Here is a 20,729-nt window from a genome sequence, read left to right as displayed (position 1 = left end):
CTTCAGTGGTCACAGCAAACGGGCAATTAATTACAATTACTAATTGCCATATTATATTGAAACAAAAAATAACGTCACTCATATTTATACACGTAGTACATTTTATTCAATCCGCATTAACGTACGAAGAAGTTGACGTACTGATCACGTGTAAATACGAGAAGCATTCATTTAATCGCGTCAACGACAGGATAATACGCGATTTTGCTCGACATCATTAATCGATGTAATTAAATTCTCGCGGAATTAAATGGCACGAACTAATTACGATAATATCGATTCACGATCGAATCTTTAGGTATGATAAGATTCGGCCTTGTCAAACTCAACGATAGGTACGAGTAGATGAAAAGAAAAAAAAAATAATGCATAAAATTGCAATAATTTTTCAAATGCAGGTGGGACTGACAACGAGGTATATGTACCAAATACCGCGGCCTAATAATCTCGTCCATTTTTCCATGTAAGAAGTGAGGATGTGCTCAAGTTGTGCAACAGATAATCAGCCCCGCTCTATCGCTATGGCTCAGAGACGCTGCAGGGTGATATAACGATTCAAGGCGTATACAGCGTCACAAATTGTACATTTTCGCGACTTCCATCGACGAGTAGAGTCAGGGCCGTCAAAGGAGCGACAAATTGATTCGGTGTTAAAATATTGAAAATAAGAAGTTTGTAGTATTTAAAAGTGAATATTGAATGAATTGATATCGTTAATTAGACGTTATGTGTACTCGGGATTAATTAAGCCACTTAATGATAGATGCCCGAGATATGCTACCCAAACTGTCAATCAATAGTTGCGAATCCAAATCCAAATTTGATATATACTCTGCAGATAGTATAATCCATAGTAATCTGCCAATAATTTGGATAATCTGTCAACTTTCCGGGTTTCTGTTTTCGCAAGAAATTCAATTTTTACGATATAGTTTTTAAATTTACAATGTAAATCCTCGGGCCACAATTCGTGTCCGTGGATCCCAAATCTCTGCAGAGAATTTTGAGGCCAGATGAACCGCTACTTTCCTTACTATTTTCATTGTATATACGATTAAACGCAATATAAGCCGCAGAGCGAAGCGCGATACAGGCAGCAATATGTAATTGTAATTCGCAGAAACTAGAAATATGTGGAAATATCGTGAACGAGTGAACGCCTCATGTTTCCTTCAACCATTGTAAGCAAAATGCAACGACGACTAGCGTAAAGAGTGACCGTCGTGTGTGAAAAGACGAACACGAATAAAGAGCTACTCGAGCGCGTGTTTCAACTGCAGGTGTAACGTTCGCTTCCGGCGGAAACGCCGACTATCTGGATATAAGAGAGATGTGATTTTTCGCCATTTCGTATCGTCTCGGCTTCGCCACGCTAGTGTGCCGACATTCCAGGATTCGGCTGGATACCAGCACACAGAACCTGGATGCGACGCGATATACGTGAGAACGCAACAATCTCGCAATTTTTATCGTCACACAGATATCCGTCAACTCGCGCCTGCAGAGCCACGCTCAACCTCCAGGTTATTGTAATTCTGACGGCAAGACCGAGCTCGGCGCATAGTTCACGGGCAGAGGTAGTCAGACGGCAGATAGACAACGACGACGCCGTCCTACATTTGCAAAAATTCAAAATGGCCGCGGAGCCTCTCTTTCCACCTCTGAACGGTCCTGCTGCATACGCGTACGTTACGGACGTACTTTACGTAATATGTGTATCGATATAAGCGCACGGTAGGATGTGCATATACACACAACGCACGAGACTTGTAACGAAGGTGCGGCGGCGCGTTTGCATTCGAGAGAAACGTAGAAAAAACCGAAAGCAAAAAAGAAAGAGGGGAAAAAGCGGCTAGCTAGGCGGCATCGGTTCGGACGCTCGACGCGCAGTTGTCCGACGTTTTGTAACCGCGTGCCCACAACCATAGGTATAAAATATAAACTGCGCTGTATCTCCATACATTTCAACCCTGCAACTCATGACTTTGTTTTTCTACCTTCGAACGCACGACTGGGGTCCGGACGCACCCCAGGCTTTTCTTGATCATGAAATCGGTCCTGTGCTGATAAACAGACTTTCTCAGGCATAGTTCTCTTCTTGTTTTCACAAGGAAGAGAATGGTGTACGAGAAATCTGATTTTAGACATATTTAGTTAATGACAAACCCATTCGAAGACTGAAAACCGTAAACGATAGCGACGCTGAGCGTAGTTCAAAGTTCACGTGGGGTGCTTTCGGACCCCAGTCATGAGTTATAGGGTCAAATGTTCTACAGCTTCGATCAGCGACTCACGGTACACGTAAATTCCAGCTACAGGGTTAGGACAAACTCGTATTTGTTGTTTGTGAGGTTGAAGAAGAAACAAGAATTAAAGAAAACGAAGAGGATCGAAAGAAAAAGACGGCGAGGGAGGACGGGCGGGGGTTAATAAAACGCTCAACGACAATTTAAATGAATCAAGCATCGGTATATAGTTAGGCATTTGCAAACATACAACGAACGTTGTTAAAGTAAATAATAAAGAACAACGAAAGCGGCGTTTACCGCTTATCGGCTGTCAGATTCGAACTGTGAGAATGACAGTTGGCGAAAAAAGGAGTCCGTGGACAGGGCTGTGTGGACCCCGTGCGGCGTGCCAGGAGCCCGCGCTACACGACACCACGTGCCAACGCGGAATAGCGTCGTGTTACGACGCCAAGATAGGCGAGGACTCGAATCGGTCGACGAACGTAGAGAAAGCTTGTACGATTATGATGAATAAATTGAATATTTCACTCACCTATATCGTGGTCCATAGCCGGTACGGCTACGTAAACACAGGTTGTACGCGCCAGGCCGAAGGTATCCGGAGAGACGTTGTTGTTTACGACGGTTGAATAGCTGTCAGAGAATAAACCCGGGTTAAAAGGGTTCGAAAATTGGTAATTCTAAGACCGCGGGTCGCGGTAATCGTTCGGTTTCTCAAACGCGATTGACACGAGGTGATATATGAGCCGAAGTCCGAGCTGCTTTGGACCTTTCAAATTCCTGTCAACACACGCGTTCGGCCATGCCTGCGATACGAATTCGTGTATTACGCTCGTAAACCGTGACACAGGCAGCGTACTTACCGGTATTGCCCTCTTCGGACACACCACCGATCGGACGATACGGTTTTTACTGATTTTACACGAATTACTGTTATTACGACACATAAACACTCGGTATCAGTCCTCACGTTTGCCCTTAGCGTCAGTCAGATTGACAGTCGGCGATGGTGACTGACAGGTGCGCTTCTCTCACTGCGCGTCGACGCCGCGCCAATACAAAGCCCAAACTGTCGCCACCTGACGGCGAACTCACCAACTAGCCGAGGGTTATACTTTTCATTCGATTCTCTCGTTTAAGGGGGTGCCCTGGTCGATTTAGACGTTGACGCACGTCTTCAAATATCCAAGTCCACCTCTCGCAAACGCGAAAAAGGACTTGACAGCCCCATCCTATACGAGATTCTGAACAAAAATACCACAACGACAATTGATTTAACGCAGAAATAAAGAAATGTCACGGATTCTACGACATCGCAGTAGTAAATTCGTGGAATTCAATGCCATTTCTTTATGCCTCACATTAAAATCTATTGGGATGTTTTTGTTCAGAATCGCGTATCAAATAGGGCTGTCAAGGCTTTTTCGCATTTGTGACATGCAGATCGTTTGGTAAAAACAATTGTTCATCAGTGTTGCATTACGACGCCCGAGTTTCATTCATTCGGCCTTTCAGAGAAAATAACCAGTAGCTATTGCATCAAGTTATTCTCATTCACATTTAATGAATTGTTCTCATTTTTATCCACGTTGTACTTTATTTTGTTTCACTACTTCTGTTTTACTTTATTCTTCTCTTTTTCTTCTTATGGAAAACAAGTCTGCAATTATCATAGGTACATAAGTTCAAAGTAGCGTGAAATCGTAGAGAATTAAAATTCGATGTTTCGTTCGCCGACGGCTATTAACGAAAGGGTATAATTTTCTCCGGCATCGTCGAAATTAAAACCTATCTTTAACCGAAAAACGAGAGAGGAATAGAGTGAAACACGAGGATATCAAAGATTGTAGTTATACCTGCGTAATGTGCCCAATTTCGGACACCGGCGATGTACTACGTACAAACATAAATGAATTAATGCGAATGTAAAAAACTGGACGACTTGAATTATCCCATATTCTTTTGAAAGATGTACGTGTATTTTCAGAATTTACTCGACTTGACGGACGTTTGCACAATGCTGACACAAGTACGCACATGGACGTTCCGCGTCACAAGTGGGATATTATACTTTTATATTATGTCTTTGTATGCTATGAAAACGGTATACCAACACCATGCTTTTTCCGAGTACGTATTTGGTAATAAGATGCAGTTTCCTTGATGCTGTGCGAAGGCACCGGCTCGTCGCGGCCCGAAACGAGAGAATGTGTCAGCGTAACTTGAAACACTATATAGTAAGAAAATATGTTTCGTATCAAAATGACTCACCTTTCGACAACCTTTGAGATCAAAATAATTCACAGCATAATTCTTAGTCACTTGAACGTTGGTTTGTTTATTTATTTTTATTGCTAGGAATTATTTCATCACTCAACTTACAGGCACACAAATATTATTATTCTCCCAATAACGGGGACGATTTTTGTCAACAAATGCAAACGTACACATCCACAATTAACGATATATCCTCGTCGACTGCACAGGCATGGCAATGAGCTTGCGTGATTTGACGATTTCGCTCGTGAGGTGTTAGTTCTTCAATGAAAGACCGTCAGTCAGAGGTAGCCGGAAAATAAATAATGTGTATCTACTACGTACGCATTCGTTTAGAGAAGTAGGTATTAGACATAATATCGATCGAGATATGTCGCGACAAATGCAAAATATCCTAATGATGGCAAAGACGATCAGGAAGAGCAAAATGTAAGCTAGAAATATCCGCGGCAGCATCTTACCGACATCTGTGAAATTGTTTAGATTCATTTTACTTAGATTGTTCGCGATTGACACTAGACGTTAACTTTACTGTCCGTTATGTAACTAGTGCGATGTTTTGATTAGTTTTGATCAAGGCTCTTGATTTGAAAATTTTATTGGTTTTGGTTTACATCCTTGAACGGCTTACCGAAGACTACTCCGGCAATCAAGTATCGTAATGTATTCATCCTGACTTTGTTAACACTTCGACCTTCAGTGATCAACCAATCGGCAAGCTTTCATCTTCCGAATTTCCCGAAATGTAATAATGTGTGGTGTCATTTAGCGAAGAATGGAATATTTACTCTTTTCATTATGAATATTTGAAAATGTATGTCAATTTTTCGTATTTATAACAATAATATTCGTTTGAAATGGTATTTGAGATGTATCTTTTGTAGAAATATTACTTCACACCCCGATATACATGTTTTGACGGTGCAGCTGAAGTGGAAGACTAAGAACAGACTTTACTTAGGTAGGAATAAATTTTATTATCAAAGAAACGAATGACACGGTATAGAGCTGTCATTCTATGTTTTTTTTTTATGTCTATTCCAGATAAGCCAAGTACTACAGATTAAGCATTATTAATGTTGATACTTAGATTTCAATAGCTGTCTCTTTTGGGGGGATCAGCATACGGTTTCGGAATAATTCCTTCCTTGTATTGGCGAGCCTGCTCTTGTGCGATGGCTTGGACACGTGCCTTTTGCTTACCAAGTGTTAAGCACTCGTGGTAATCCTCGAACATGTCGGAACACTTTTTGTAGCCCTTTGGTATTCCATAAGCTTCCATGCATTCGTAAAAATGCAGCTCGTAATCTTTACATCTATGCGATTGCTGAGCATTGATAAGACACCCTGTCAAGTCCATGACGGGTGTACGGAATGCCGGAGCAAAATCCATGATTGAAACTCTGAAACATATGACATCCGGTAAATGGCATTTCAAATAGAATTCATTTAACTCGTACCTCGCTTCTTAAAACCTTCGGCTCTCTTTTGAAATTGTCGCAATTCATTAATATATCAACAACCTGTACGTCAATTATGTGTAAGTAGTGTACACCTGATATATAGAAACATTCTCGAGGAAACTAACTGAATGACTATTAGATCCGCAACCTTATGAATAAACTTTTTCAAATTGAGTCAATATTCGACTACCGTACAAAAATAAATTAGAAAATCGTAGGGTGTTATTTGAGCAATGACAAGAATATGTTTTGCTCATTCTTCAGAAGCTGTTGAAATAAGAATAATACAATGTATTTGATTATACGACAAATGCAGAATGTATTATAATAGGAATAAAACGTATTATAATAGGAAACCGAATAAACGTGATGAATTTTGCAAGGAAAACATAACCTCAACAACGGATCTGAGCTTATGCAATAACTTATATAACCCCGATACACAAAGTGAATTGTGATGAAAAAGATTGATAAATGCATCCAATCATCGTAATAAATCCATCTTATTGTTCGGGGATATTTTATTAGTTTGTATCAACTTATTGCAAAAACTCACCGTTGACTTCGTAGGTTTCTCCGAATATAGCAAACGTCACTACAGACGTGCTATAGAGACACTAGCTCTACTTATCGGTTGGCACCGGAAGCTCGTGGAATTCAAAATAATATAATAGCTCACACTAGAAGACTCGGTGGAAACTTAGAACCTGCATGTCTCGAAGTTTTTTTCCTTTTTTCACTCTCGAAGATAGTGCCTAAGAATAGACTCTACGAAAGCAATAAAAAAACTAAGCATTTCACCATGATATAATATAAACGTGAAAAAAAATCTTGTTGGAACATTGTTAATATTTTCTGTTTTATATGTTATACACAAGTCCTGATTTACATTTACGGTATTTGCATTCAGCACAGTTCGGAAAACCGCGTTCACATTTACATGCAAAATTTGATTCAATGCAGACTGTGAAGAAATTGAAGGGTCTTAACGATGTTATCATTTTTTTTTTAACTCACTGCCGAAGCAGTATAAAGTTGTAGTTGTAAAAATAAATAATCTGCTTCAGATTGAATTATGAGGAAAGAAATATTTTTTACCGCCATTCAGCCGATTAGTAACGCCAATACTTGGAATTATTGTTACTACTAATTCTCGTCACGAGCAAACAAGGATTTGGTAGGGATATAGTTTATTTACAACGAACTTATTGACCAAGATATTTTAATCACAATAAAAAATCTGCTATCTCCTCTCGCATATCATCCAAAGATATTCTTTGCCTTACGGAGTTTTGTAAAAAGTCCGGAATGCTGTGTTGCTTGTCCAGATCTTTAAATATTAATCTGCACCCATAGCACAGGTACTTCTCAAAATTCTTGGCAGACATTTCAAATTTCTCTTTGCCTTTGCTACAGCTACAGTTGTCACAATTTTTCGAATCACGTAATAGTACATTCTCAGCTGCATCGATGACACAAGGAAATTTTTTTAGCTCAAACGCAGCTTTGCCAATATTACCTTTTGGCCCTTCTGCAGATATCAATTTGGAAAACTCTGTGGCCTGCAGAGAAGAAGTGTCCGTAAATACTGTGTCTAGCTGAGCCCTACACAGGGCGCATGTCTCGATTAAATTACTCGCTTCTAAATTGCCTATACTTAGTTTTTCACCTGTTCTAAATATCGCGGAAACGGTCCCCGAAAATTCTGTATTCAATTCTGTGACAAATTTTTCAGTTAGTTTTTGTATACTCGTATAAGGTTCTTTCTTAGTCGTTAAACCAGGTGTTTGGATGGTCTCGAGTTTGTGAAAATTCAAATAATAGATCAGCTCCTTCCTGGTAAAGTCTCGCATGGGTCTCAATATTCTTATGTCCAGCTCCCTAGAATCAACGAAACCAACATCCAATGGAAGCTGTGCACCTCGACCCAAAGCTATGTTACTAAGTATTGTTATCGCCAAATCCGTAGCACCATCAGCTGTGAACACTTTACAACATCCAAGAGAGCGTGCAACAGAAATCAATAACTTCTGACGTAATTTATGGAGTAATTCTTCTTTTGAGGTATAACTCGATACAGCGTTGAACAAATCGACGACATCCGAGTCTCCTTTGAGATCTTCCGCCTCTTCATCCAGAGGATAAATCTTTGGTTCAGAACTGTGCAATGACTCGTTCAAAGATACTGCGTATCCAGTGAAGCCAAGACCATGAACTTGTTCGCGAATTGCAGATATAGTTGATTTTCGCTGGTCTACAGTTTGACCCAGTACCGCGCCGTCTGTAGTGATAATAAATTCTAGTATTCACACGTTCACAATTACGTGTTCGATTTCATCGATAGAGAAGTAATGAACAAAATGCACACTTGCAAATAAATCTGCTTAATTTAATATTGAATTTTCATATTACCATCGACATAGAGTACCGTTGTCTTGTACATGAGCCTTTTGTGAACAGCTTCGCTCATTCCTGCCTTGATCAAATGCAAAAGGACAGTGGATCCGGCCTTTCCTGAGTGTCCGATGAGTATCGAATCAGTCGGTCTCACTAGCTTGGATTTTCCGATGGTGGCCCTGAATTTGTGCGTGGATGCAGCGAGAAAACATGTGCTGCAGTAAGTGTCCTTAACTCTGAGTACGACTTCGGCATTATTCTCGTTGCATTTTTTGCATATAGCACCCTCACTGAAACAATCATAAAAAAAAAATGGATCCATTGATAAATAATAAAATGCATATTTAACAAAGACGGCATAATAGAGGTTAGCAAGAATGGAATTGAGTTGCAGGAGTTTTCTTCGTGAGCTATTCGCTTTGTCAACACAGTGTAAGAACTGTTGGTAATAATCCATGATAACATTGCAACTAATTTGATCAATTATTTCATGTTTTCTGCAGCTGTCACATTGGCGACCAGACGACACATGCTCGGTACGTAAAATTACTTACGTTTGCGGTACTTCGTCCGGTTGCATCAGCTCATCGTCTGTTTCGATTTCGGCATCGTTGACGCTACACATGGTTATGATTTCTCGTTGAGTTAGAGATTGAACAGAAAATTACAGACAAGGAGAATCAAAACAAGTTTTTAAATACACACACTACATTCTAAACGCCAGTGTTGAACGTGCCGGACCTCGTCTGCTGCTCTCTAGAATGTAACTCATCGAGTATCGTCAGAAGTCTGTACAAATGGCGTGCGAGCTACCGAGGCGCCACCAGAGTTGTGGTGTCGTGCGGACGAACTAGTTTGAATCGTGCATTTTATGTCCGAATCAACATGATGACACTGATAACACTTAATTATCACTAAATCAAGCAATTCTATACGTTCAGTTACGATTCTTCGAGGAAAAATGTAGTAAATAAGACATCCGTCAATATTAACTCTTACTATTAATGTATCACGTTAATTAGGAAATTCGTAGTTCACAGGAAAGCATAATGGCCAAGAATAAAAGTTTTCCAACCTATCTCACATTTCCTTCATTATTTCGAAGTACGTGACGATTAATTCGCTGTCTTGTAGAACATATACGAAAGCATGAACGCAACCGTTGCACCCATTGCCGAATCGCGATATCAACGATTTAATTACTTACAAAAATCACCTGAGTTTCTGGGTTTTTTTTTGTCAGTCAACTGAGCTACGTCATTTTATCCCCTGCATCAAGTGACGAACACTTTAAAAATTGCTTGAACGAAGGTGGCAGGAATAGTTTAAAGTATACGTACGGAAGAGAAATTTTGTTTCTTTGTTTGATTTTTTTGAGATTTTTCGATATATTTATTTGTATGGACAATTTGGAGCATAGTGCACAATATATTTAATATATAGTAGTCTGGGGAGGGGGGAGGGGGGGGGATCAGAGTACATTCTGGAGTCTGAACACAATATCTTACAATGTAACGACAAGATGCCTGCGAATCTGTACTTGCTTCATTTGCGTCTGTACGTTAACACGTCACTTGTATATATGCGATATACATATATATATATTATATATAAAGCGTAACGAGTCAAGTTTTTAATTAAAGATTTTTCTTCTTCTTTCTTTCATAGTTTTATACATGCCAAAAAAAAAGTTCATTTAGTACTAGGTATATGTTTTACGTTGTCTCAGTCCACCTTGTTTCATATAATCCGTTCAATTATTCCGCGTTTCATTCATTATGCAACATTGCGGCAAATACGTATTACTTATGAATGTATATTTTTTGGCTAGAGATTGTCTCCATTTGGCGGCGACACGTTCACGCAGATTTAATAAAGCACACGACGCCAGCGCAAGGAAGTAACCCCGTCTCTTATTTTCCACGTAGCGTGTTCCACAAATCGAGGCAGCCTCAACTCGTAGCAGCGTATTAACAATCTACATTAAATTTATTTAAAAGCAAATACATGGTACAGCCTATACAATTAATACATTTCTTTACCATTGCAACAGCGGCGTGAATAGGGTAGGGTTCAGGTACTTAGGCTATCTGTATATTTTCATAAAAATTCGTTTCCTCAATTAACAGCAACCTGTCATTCTGTTCGATTACCGTTCGACTCCTTCTCGTATTCTTTGTTTTCGTTTCTTCCCCTTTTATAAAAATCACAGCACAGCACCAGCATATATTTTAAAGCCTACCCTTTCGCCGCTGGGCGCCCCACTAAAACTGAGGCGTCCTTTTCTCCGTTTAATCAATGCCTGTTGCGAAGCGAATGTACTTCTTTAAAAAATCTTTTTTATTCAGTGGTTTTTTTTTCAACTTTTTTTCTCTTTTGATTTGGAATTTGCAACACTATGCGGTCCAATCATTTTTTTTCTCTTGTCTACGTGGGCGGGTACAACGTGTATATGTTTTTCTCCTATTAATAATAATCATAATTGTAATTATATGAATAATTTGAATAAAAATCAAAATAATAAGTATGATGAACGTAATAAATTTAATAATAGTAATCAATCATGATAATGACAAAGACAATAAGATTGTTTATAATCACAATGATGATAATAACTGTCGTAGTGATGATCATACAATAATAATAAAATAATAATTATAATAATTACTGAACTAATATTATGTAGTTATTTATTCGTACGTATGTATGTGTATACACACACACACACATATATGTGTGTATACAGGCATATATATTCATACGTAACACGTTGTTTCAACCACATTTATTTCCCCTTCCTCTGTATCTCATATATCGCTATATAATCGCGCAAATCTACCTACCGTTATTATTTTAGTAAACAAATAGCGTTCTAGTCTCGATTTACATTACATACTTAGCATCTCTCATTTAGAATCATATACCTTACAGAGTAGTTTCGTAATATTTATCGTTTTCAATAATAATTATTAATATATAATTGAATTGTCTAAGAGATAGTTAGCAAGTTTATGCAATTTTTATTTACTTTTTTTTCTACAAAAATCGAAGTCTGCATTATTCTTTACAATAAAATACATTCATCCGGGTGGCGGGTTTATTTTCCATTATTTATTAAAAATTTCACTTTTTGTCAACTCGCGGTCGCGACCGTACCGACAACAACCACTTATGCAGAAGCAGCGAAACAGCGAATCATTTTATTCGGAGTAATGCACAAGTGCTCTGCTTCAGCCGGACGCGTGTACATCCGCGAGCTTCAGTCTAGCGGGACTTGCAAAAATTACATTACAGTTCTGCGCATTTGCAAGTTCTTTGTTTCTATTTACTTCTGTTTTCGTACATGTATGTCCTCACTTACGTCTAAGCATTACTATATACTATATTTCATTTTATTTGTTTATTTGTTTATTTATCTTATTAATTTTTTGTTGAAGGGGAGGGCAGGTTCAAGGGTTGCATCATTTTTAATACACTATGTACATCAAGAAGGAATTAATTAGCAATTTTATACACCGACAAAACCTCAATCCTTATGCCTACGTTATTACAGAATTTCTACATTACCATAGGTGATTCGTGAAGAATTTTATTTATAGATTTGAAACAAAAAAAGGGAAAAAAGATAGAGAGAAGCAAGAAAAAAAGTGAAACCAGCGGAAAGGAAAATCAAAATGATACACGGAAAAATTTATTCTACGCTCGCGCGACGAATCTTTAAATAAAAACAGCCAATGTGTACAGTATAGGTACATGTAAAAGTTTCAGAAGCGACATGATTTACCGTCTAAAAATATATGTATAGTCAAGATAAAATTGATAAAAACATCATCAATAATCGTTTCGAATAGTTCATTTTTCTTCTTGTTTATCTAATGATCATTCCGTCGCCCGTTTACATTACACTGACCGCAGGGAGCATTGGAATTGTCTATGGTCCCGTCTGGCGTCCCCGTAGTCTTGAAAACGCGTTGCACCTCTCACTCTCGCTCCCATACACACGCTCGCTCTCGCTCTTGCGCTCTCTGTCAATCTAATCTTTCCCATCCTCCGAAATCCAGTGGTTCTTTCATTCTCTTATCGTGGAAACACGTAATCCAATTTGTTACATACATACTTTCTTCCATCACCAAAGACTTCATCTGATATACCCTCTAAGAGCTCTCAGGCGTATTTTTTTACCATTTTCAATAACTTCTTTTTCTCTCCACTTTCCCATCGATATTAATTCTCGTTATCGCATCTTTTTTTTATCATCACCCATTCCTGAAAGTTATACTTGACAATATACTTTCAAGACTACAAAATTGCGGTGGAATGACACGCGTCACAAATTGCAACGCTCTCGGGTCCTTGAAATACTGCCGTACATAATGCAAAAACGTCACGGATATATAGCCCGCGTTTACGCATACACACACAATATTTTACATATACATATATAAATATGCGTGCGTGTGTGTGTGTGTGTATATGTATATAAGGTAGTATATGAATACGGTGTACGCCATGATCGAGGTAAGTTATTAAATATTCATTATTATCATAATATTATTATTATAACTAATATTATTAGTATATAATTTCTACGTCGCGGTCTCTCTATAGCCCCACTCTATTATATCGTAGAAATTACGTTAATTCTACGTCATCGACACGAGTTTACCGTCGTGATAACAAAACTTCTGATATATTTATACTTCACCCGACTCTCGGCGTCCATCCATTTATCCATCCATCCATCCATTCGTCAAACAATCAATCAATCAATCAACCGATCAATCCCCGTATGTTATATGTCTGTATAATATATTTTTATTCTTCTGACTACTTGGGTTCGAAGACTCAACAAAGAATTCTTACAATGGTCAGCCAACATATCTATAGTATACATACAATATATTATAGTAATAATTGTTATGCCGGTCGGTTTACAGTTATTACATAAATTAAAATAAATGCATTACGTTCCCGAGTATCATTACGTTTTTCTTTTCTTTTTACACAGACCTTGATATGCAGGTTACTACTGATAAGCCTTTGAAACTTTAACCGCACACTGACCTCGGATCGACAGAGTCGTGTATAATCAAAGGACTGTGAAAATAAAACGAATTAAAAATAAGTGTTTTTTCAAAGCATAAGGAAAGAAGCAAGAAAATAAAAATAAAAATAAAAACTAGGAAAGGAAACAACGGTCAGTTCCGAAAGAAAGTTTTTCCCAAAAAGCGCGCCTTTCCAAATCCTTAGGGGCAATCCGTAAGCAATCCACTAGATATCTCCATTAGGGCCTCGCGCCGTTGATTCCACTTGCCGAATGTGCGTGGTGATTTTGAGCCGTGCTACCTGCCGCATTTGCCAGCGCGGGGGCCGCGGGTCACTTAGGCGGGAAGGAGGAAATCGGCGAGATCACCGAAGCGGCTACAGCCGCAGCCTGCTGGGTCGCTAGCACTGCCGCTGCAACACATACAGCAGTCAGTCGATTACCATGCAACTCCATAGTCCTTCGTTAAGACCTTATTGCGAGGTGGGAAGGAACAACGCGGTTAAAGATCTAGCAAACGATCGCGTCACTGCACGTGCCCATGCCTTTGTCGTACGAGTTCGTCTGTCCTTCCGTTGCCGTTGCAATGTCCGGAAATATTTATTACGCACGCGCAAATGAGGTCGGCATTTTTTCATATTAAACACTTTTTTTATTCCAAAATAATAGTAATAGTGATAATACATGTGTGTGAGTTTGTTGACTCGACAATTGGAATGATATCATCAAGGCAACGCAGTTACGAGATCGTTGAAATTGTTTTTTCGTGTTTTTTTCTTTTTAATTTCTCGCGATTTTTAACAAATAATATACTGTCACGTGAGGATAGAAAGATTAATCGCAGTAACCGTCGTGAATGTTGAAGAGAATTAAGATTCTCGAATTTTTGTGAAAGTTTAAAACTCTTGTTATGGTTTTTTTTTTTTTTTTATTAAACTTGCGATGCGTTCGTAAGTTTTAATCACCCCTGGTTATATGCAAGCGTATAAACGTACGCCGGGGTAACTTTCGGTGAAGAAATTACGGAGACGTACCGAAGTGAAAACCCTCTTCGGAAGCAACTTGGTTAATAAGGCCTCAGCAAGACTATACGGCGACTTTGCCCTTCCACGATCCCGCCTATACACATACATATCTATATACATATAGACCATGAGTAAATAATTATATGTTTGTACGGAACTTCGCTTGTCATGCGTAATAATAAATAATTAGTAAAAGAGCGAACATAATGAAATGTGTAATTAACAGGGCAGCTTTCGAAGAGAATCTCGGAACGAAAGAACGCCCACGCAGATTAAAAGAAAACGAGACTGGTTATTGGACACGACTGATCTTCAGGTTTATTGTCGAGTCGCGCTAGCTGTGCAGCAGTTAGCATGTACTGACTGTAGACGAGTAACGTTTCATATCAACGATACGATACGAGAATCGTGACATTATATATCTATTGAGATACATTTACATGCATAATACTACGTATGTTTGTATTACCGGAGTGTATAACGTTACCGCGGCAAGATATTACTATATGTGATAAAAATTCTTTAATCATTCTCCGAACCCATATTATATTCATTACGTTACTCAATTCACGCCGTTGAAACTAACAGCACGTCGACGCGCGTACATGACGCTTTCTAATGACGTGCCCATAAACGTATAGCTGAAGTAATGATAGTAAGGGCTTAACCGTTCACCCAGGATATATTATCAGCCTGCAGATACATACGCGTTTTTCGTAGTCGGTATCGTTTGCGTGTTACTTCGGTTTAGTTATATTGGTATAATTATAGCCAGACTGGCATGAATTGTAGATGACGTAATCGTTTGTCAAGTTATTTCTAGTATAGAGGGAAAAACATGTAGAAATTGAGAAACGGTTTATCAAGTGGCGACGCAATCGCGCTCGATAAAACAATTATCATTTAATTAGAATAAGTATTTTTTTTTCCTTTTCTTCCTTTTCCTTTTTAAATTTCATTTCCATTTTTATTTCATCCTAAGGTCGCCGATCAAATCAAACGCTACATTATAGATAAAAATTACAAAGGTTTACGATTTACTATACAAGCACAACGGATATGTAAAGGGAAAACGCGGTCATGTAGTATATTTCTACATCGTTAAGCGTTTCTCGGTTGTAAGGTAACACGATTCAACTCATCTTCAACTCAGTCCTCTGTCTTCAAGTTCGAGGTGTTGAATTATTATTAGGTACGTCGTTTGTAATTTGGCGTCCCAAATTATTTGTGAATTAGGAAATCCTGGCAGTGCTTGCTCTATTATATAAGTTACACTTGGTCGATATTGAGTTTCATCTTTCAATTCTCTTTACTCGTTGATAAAATTTACGTAGCTTATATTTTTATCTGCAATACGAGAAAGGTTTCGAATAACGATCAAGTTTTGCGAACGACTCTTTTTTACTGTAAAAATGGCTCTACGTAGTTATCTTCTTCTATCTTTTTTTTTTTTTTTACTTGGTCTATCTTCTTGTTTCTGTCTCATCTGGTTTGTTTCACTTTTATTTCATCTCTCGACTAATTCGAAAAGTCTGCTCGGAAGACTGCTAACTAGTCTGAATGAAACCGCGACTTGAAACTTTCGTCTATTATGTGTTCAAAAATCAACAACTACATTTTTGAGGTTGAGAATGAATTCCATCATCTTGAGTTGTGTACGAGGAACGGGAGTGGGATGGAAGGGGCAGAGGGGAGGGGGGGGGCTCTTCACAAGAAGCACGATAAATAATTATCACAGTCTGAACTATCCTAAGCCCTACATCTAAAATACAACTTATATATGTATACCTAACGAAGTGTAATTCAGTATACCACCCGATTACTTACGGTTCGGTCGACACCATACTGACGATTAATTAAATACGTGTGCATTTCTAGACTATCATTATATATCATTCGCAAAGAAATTCACAATTTAATGAAATATTTACAGAAAGCTTAACGGTCGAATTTTGGGTCGCCTTTTTTTGGCGGCCGGATACGATCATTACACATATGCGTGTATATATAATGTAATTAATCTCAATGTCTCGGTCCAGTGTTTTAATACAGTTACAGCAAACTGTTGCCTCGAACAACGTTTCCTCACACGCATTCGCTTGCTCGCTCATTCTCACCGTATTCTCTACACGTTCATACTCTTTCACTCGTACTCACACGAAGGAACTGATACAACGTTTCTTAACATCTTTTACTTCATTTTCAATTCGTCGACACGCACCAATATGGTGCACTACGGTTTTCGGTGCTTGAGCCGATAACTTGTTCAGTTAAGTTGCTTCGTCAAGTTTTCTGCTAGTATTGAAAATAATAATAATAATAATAATAATAATAATGATGATGATGATGGTGGTGATGATGATGATGATGATGATGATGATGATGATGATGATGATGATGATGATGATGATGATGATGATGGCGATGATATTAATCATCGTTCGTTCGCTCGTCCGTCCGTTTAGTTTGAAACAGGTTTTGATCAAACGAAAATATAATGCGCTAATAATGAATATAAAGAGAAAAAAAAATATAAAAAAAAAAGTAACGAGGTAAAAAAAGAACCGCGTTTCATCGGCATCACATCGACGTGATAACGGCCGAGCGTTCGTACAGTGACGAAAATTCCGATGCATAAATTGTAACACATGGCTTCTGGTTTAAAGCGTGGCTCTCTCCGACGATTCCTAATGGCGTTGACATGCAAGCTAGGCAATGGATACACGTGCTTAATGGGCGAGCAATCGACGTACTTACGTATCGATAGTTCTTACATATGTCGAGCATACTATCTAACAAAGTGTATCGTTCTCCTACATTGTAATTGACGAGAAAAACGGTGGCTCGCCCATGACAGCCTCACGGGTATTTACTTTTATTTACAATCAACGGTAATACGGAGATCCCAAGTATCCCGCGAGACATTCTCCCTGTATCTCTCTCTTTCTCACTCACGTTACACCTGCCTGCAAAGTTCGCTTTTTCAATTTCATTATTTTTTTACCGAGTATGCGCCTTGGATCGCCGGGAGCCTTACTGTCAGGGTCTGACAAGAGGCTTACCTCCGTAGGGTGCGGAGTACTGCCCCGTCAATAGGGGATATCCGAGTCCTACATGGGTATGGTGATGAGTGTGAACGTGTCTCTGGGGTGGCGGCGATCTGCTGTCCTTTCCGGAGTTACCGCCCCCCGAGTCCCCCGGCCCCTGTTGCTGATTGCCGCCCTGATTTTGCTGTTTGCTTCCCTGCTGCTGGCCCTGATTTTGGGGGGGTCCAGGACCAGCCACCGAGGTCGGGGGCCCGCTGGGGGGCCTCGAAGGCGTGGGACCCGTCGACGAGGGGCTCGACGACGCGGCGGAGGTTTTTGGGGTCGGAGACTTGAGCGCCCTCTCCTGAAGCTCGTGAATCTTGTGCGCCGAGTAGTACTGATTCGCGTGATGCTGGAGAAGGTCAAGAGCCTTGCCGCCCGGCGGCCTGCTGAGGTCCTCGGGCGCGTGATACCTCGGCAGCTGATGGAGGTAGGGATTCCCTGAGAACGGTGCCGGGACCAGCATCGGACTAAGTCCCCTGTAGACGGGGTGCCCTGTGTCGAATCCAAGCTGAGGGTAATGCTGGGGTTGCATGTAACTCGGGTGAATGTAGGCGTACTGAGAGGTCGGAGGAGGCGGGGGTCCCTGGGTCTCCATCGTGGGCTTGACGCCCTCCTGCTTGTTCTTCACGTCCTCTGACTTTCCGAGGTCCTGGGGTTTCTCCTGCTTCGGTAGATGCTTCGGACTCGGCGGCGGGGGTTTCGCCTGCTGGCTCTGTTTCGGCCCGTCGTCTTTCCGCCTCGGTTCGCCCGGGTAGAGATAGTACCTTCGATCGTCCGGCACAGGTCCCGGAGGCGGTCCCCGCTGACCCTGAGAACTGTGATAGACGTGGTACGGGCTCATCTGGCTCTTCATTTCTATACTCTCCTTAAGGATCTGGTGATTCTCGTGCTGTTTATCCTTCAGGCTCGACTGCTGTTGCTGCTGCTGTTGCTGTTGTTGTTGTTGCTGCTGCTGCTGCTGCTGAGGCTCCTGTTTGATCTTGGGCTTCTGCTCGTGAGCGTCTTGATCAATCGGCTGACTCTGTTGCTGCGCCACGGCCTGGGGCTGGTAAGGATATCCAGCGTAAGCACCGTACCCGGCGTAATAATGAGGCTGCTGTTGAGGCGGTGGATTCAATTCCTTCTTCTCCTTCTCAACCTGGCTTTGCATGCTCGTCATGGAAGGCATCTGCGGTATGTTCAACGGCTTGACTTCCTGCTTGGGCGTCAAATCGCTCGGTTTCTGATCGCCGGACTTGTCCTGCACACTGGGCACGAGGTACGGAGGCTGGTTGTAGTACGGATACATGCTGAAGTGAGGCGGTAGATGGCTCTGGGCTCCCGGCTTGACGTCCTTCTCCTGACATTGTTTAACCTTGTCGGCGGACTCGGCCTCGAGGACAGGCGCAGCGTCGTCCGATATGTCCGAATAAGCAGGACTCTGAACGTCCTCCCTTGACGAGTCGACGATCGGCGCTTCCAGTGGTGACGGGTGCGGGCTGCCACCCGGGGATTTTCTCGACTTCTTTTTGTATCCCTGCGGCTTCGGTGTGCGTGGATCTTTGCTCTTGTCTTGCTCGGGCATAAGGGCAGCCGTAGGCTTCACCTTGAACTGCGGCATTTTCGGATGAATACTGACACCCGAATAGGGCTGCAAATGCGACTGCATCTGTTGACCGGGGTGGGCAGGGGTCGGAGCCTGGAGACTCCCCAGACTCTGTAGACCGGGATGTTGGCTCGAGAGATTCTGCACTCCCTGAGGCTGCTGCATTCCCGGTTGTGGCGCAGAGTGCTGAGGCGGTGGTGGCTGACCGAGTTGAACCTGCCCGGGATGCTGTACCGGTTGCATTTGGTGGGCAGGTTGCATTTGTTGTTGCTGTTGTTGCTGCTGCTGTTGCTGTTGTTGTTGCTGTTGCTGCTGCTGTTGTTGTTGCTGTTGCTGCTGCTGTTGTTGTTGCTGTTGCTGCTGCTGTTGCTGCTGCTGCTGCTGCTGCTGCTGTTGTTGTTGTTGTTGTTGTTGCTGTTGTTGTTGTTGATGTTGCTGCTGCTGCTGTTGTTGTTGCTGTGTGGGTAGCTGCTGGCCAGGTTGTTGCATTTGCTGCTGTTGGCTTTGGAGCGGTTGCTGCTGCTGAAGCAGCGGGTTTTGCGACTGGTGTTGTTGTTGTACCTGCGTCGGCTGGGGCGGCTGGGGAATGTTCAACGTTTGGGGCATGTTCGTGCCGGGATGCGGCGAAGGTACGGGCCTCGGGGATTGGCTCGGATGCGAGCTGGGGCTTTGCGGGGCGTTTAGGGGCTGCTGCGTCTGTTGCTGAACGGGCCTTGGAGGCGGAGCCGTCGAAGCAGGCGCGGGAAGGTCGTCCTGGCCGAACCTGAGGACGCCCGGCTTGACGATGCTCTTCTCGGGGATTACCGGCGTCACGGGTTCGATGCCAGGCGACGGTACCCGAGGCGGGGGTGGTGGTGTTTCCGGGGGCATCGCGGCGGCCGAAGGACTGCTCGCCCTGAGAGGAGTGCCTTCCGGTTTGTCAGCCGGAGATTTGACCGGGGTGACCGGGCTCGGGGCCTCGATGTTGCTCTCGTCGTTCTCCGACATGCTGGTGATGGCCTCCTTGGTATCGTCGTCGTCGGCCGACCCGTGGGCATGGCTCTGGTGATACTTGAGTCCGTTTATGTGTTTGTACTTCTTGCTGCAGTTCGGTTCGGGACACTCGAGGAGAACCGGACTCGCGGGTGGCGAGCCGCTCGGCGGCGTCGGCGGGGGTGCTCGACGTTTGTTTTTCTCCTCTTCTTCCGGGCCCCGTGATTTCCGCTTCGCCGCGGGGTCGGGTCGGGGCGGCACGAAGGCCGCAGGGCTGGGGCTGGCCGCAGGGGAGCCTTGGGCGCCGCGGCGTCCTTTCGCACCACCGTTTCGCAATTTGCTATGAACGGAGCTGCGCGTCTCTGTGAAGTTGCTCAGGTCGTTTCCTGGCGTCGCGTTCGCCGCAGCTCGGCCTCGTTTTCCACGACCCTTCGGCGTCCTCGCGTCCAAGTCGCTCGTCGGTGAATCACAGAATCGCGGTGGCGCCCAATCGTGTCGGGTGCAGTCCAGGAGCGTACCCACGTAGGTCTTGCCCCTCCACGTCACATTCACGACCAATACACCTGCAACAAAAATAGTACGTCCCAAATAATAATAGTTAGCGAGTAAGCTTGCCGCGGTGTCAGGA

At 42.0% G+C, this 20,729-nt stretch overlaps 4 protein-coding genes across 11 annotated transcripts in view; all 4 read right to left on the bottom strand.

Annotated features, from left to right (window-relative positions):
* The window catches only part of LOC124308962 (homeobox protein TGIF2-like), an 82,039-nt gene extending 78,439 nt beyond the window's left edge, over positions 1 to 3,600 (bottom strand). Inside the window, exons 1-2 of one of the 2 annotated variants that reach the window (XM_046772175.1) lie at positions 3,113 to 3,600; positions 2,782 to 2,882 (exon numbers count right to left, since the gene is read on the bottom strand). In XM_046772175.1, the coding sequence (XP_046628131.1) occupies positions 2,782 to 2,797 (16 nt within the window). In that variant the 5' untranslated portion in view covers positions 2,798 to 2,882; positions 3,113 to 3,600. Of the gene's footprint in view, positions 1 to 2,781 lie in introns of both variants that reach the window. The other variant, XM_046772169.1, reaches the window with a different exon arrangement.
* Positions 3,601 to 5,619: 2,019 nt separating this feature from the next.
* On the bottom strand, positions 5,620 to 5,919 carry LOC124310276 (uncharacterized). The gene has a single exon (XM_046774089.1). It carries the CDS (start codon positions 5,917 to 5,919, stop codon positions 5,620 to 5,622), a length of 300 nt encoding a protein of 99 aa, XP_046630045.1.
* Positions 5,920 to 6,888: 969 nt separating this feature from the next.
* LOC124308948 (cytoplasmic tRNA 2-thiolation protein 2) lies at positions 6,889 to 9,371 on the bottom strand. 2 transcript variants are annotated; one of them, XM_046772148.1, is made up of 4 exons: positions 9,092 to 9,371; positions 8,941 to 9,003; positions 8,402 to 8,676; positions 6,889 to 8,270 (listed from the first exon to the last, which is right to left on the bottom strand). In XM_046772148.1, exons 2-4 carry the CDS (start codon positions 8,964 to 8,966, stop codon positions 7,216 to 7,218), a joined length of 1,356 nt encoding a protein of 451 aa, XP_046628104.1. In that variant the 5' UTR covers positions 8,967 to 9,003; positions 9,092 to 9,371; the 3' UTR covers positions 6,889 to 7,215. The 2 variants fall into 2 exon arrangements, with proteins under 2 accessions (XP_046628104.1, XP_046628098.1); XM_046772142.1 differs by having other exon boundaries at positions 8,941 to 9,177.
* Positions 9,372 to 9,754: 383 nt separating this feature from the next.
* The window catches only part of LOC124308898 (zinc finger protein 608-like), a 96,064-nt gene continuing 85,089 nt past the window's right edge, over positions 9,755 to 20,729 (bottom strand). For 4 of the 6 annotated variants that reach the window (XM_046772063.1, XM_046772086.1, XM_046772069.1 and 1 more), the window contains exons 4-5: positions 17,518 to 20,667; positions 9,755 to 13,843 (exon numbers count right to left, since the gene is read on the bottom strand). In XM_046772063.1, the coding sequence (XP_046628019.1) occupies positions 13,764 to 13,843; positions 17,518 to 20,667 (3,230 nt within the window). In that variant the 3' untranslated portion in view covers positions 9,755 to 13,763. Of the gene's footprint in view, positions 13,844 to 17,459; positions 20,668 to 20,729 lie in introns of all 6 variants that reach the window. The other 2 variants (XM_046772102.1, XM_046772093.1) reach the window with 2 other exon arrangements.

The sequence above is a fragment of the Neodiprion virginianus genome, chromosome 1 (assembly GCF_021901495.1).
Source record: "Neodiprion virginianus isolate iyNeoVirg1 chromosome 1, iyNeoVirg1.1, whole genome shotgun sequence".
Taxonomy (NCBI): domain Eukaryota; kingdom Metazoa; phylum Arthropoda; class Insecta; order Hymenoptera; family Diprionidae; genus Neodiprion; species Neodiprion virginianus.
Note: the sequence above shows the minus strand (reverse complement) of the source record. Positions and strands in the feature narration are given on the sequence as shown.

Coding starts and splice junctions, on each gene's coding strand:
- LOC124310276 (XM_046774089.1), bottom strand. CDS start 5,919: ATGGATTTTGCTCCGGCATTCCGTACACCCGTCATGGACTTGACAGGG.
- LOC124308948 (XM_046772142.1), bottom strand. CDS start 9,011: ATGTGTAGCGTCAACGATGCCGAAATCGAAACAGACGATGAGCTGATG. Junction 8,677..8,940: donor CCGGACGAAGTACCGCAAAC/GTAAGTAATTTT, acceptor TGATTGTTTCAG/TGAGGGTGCTATATGCAAAA. Junction 8,271..8,401: donor AACGGTACTCTATGTCGATG/GTAATATGAAAA, acceptor TTATCACTACAG/ACGGCGCGGTACTGGGTCAA.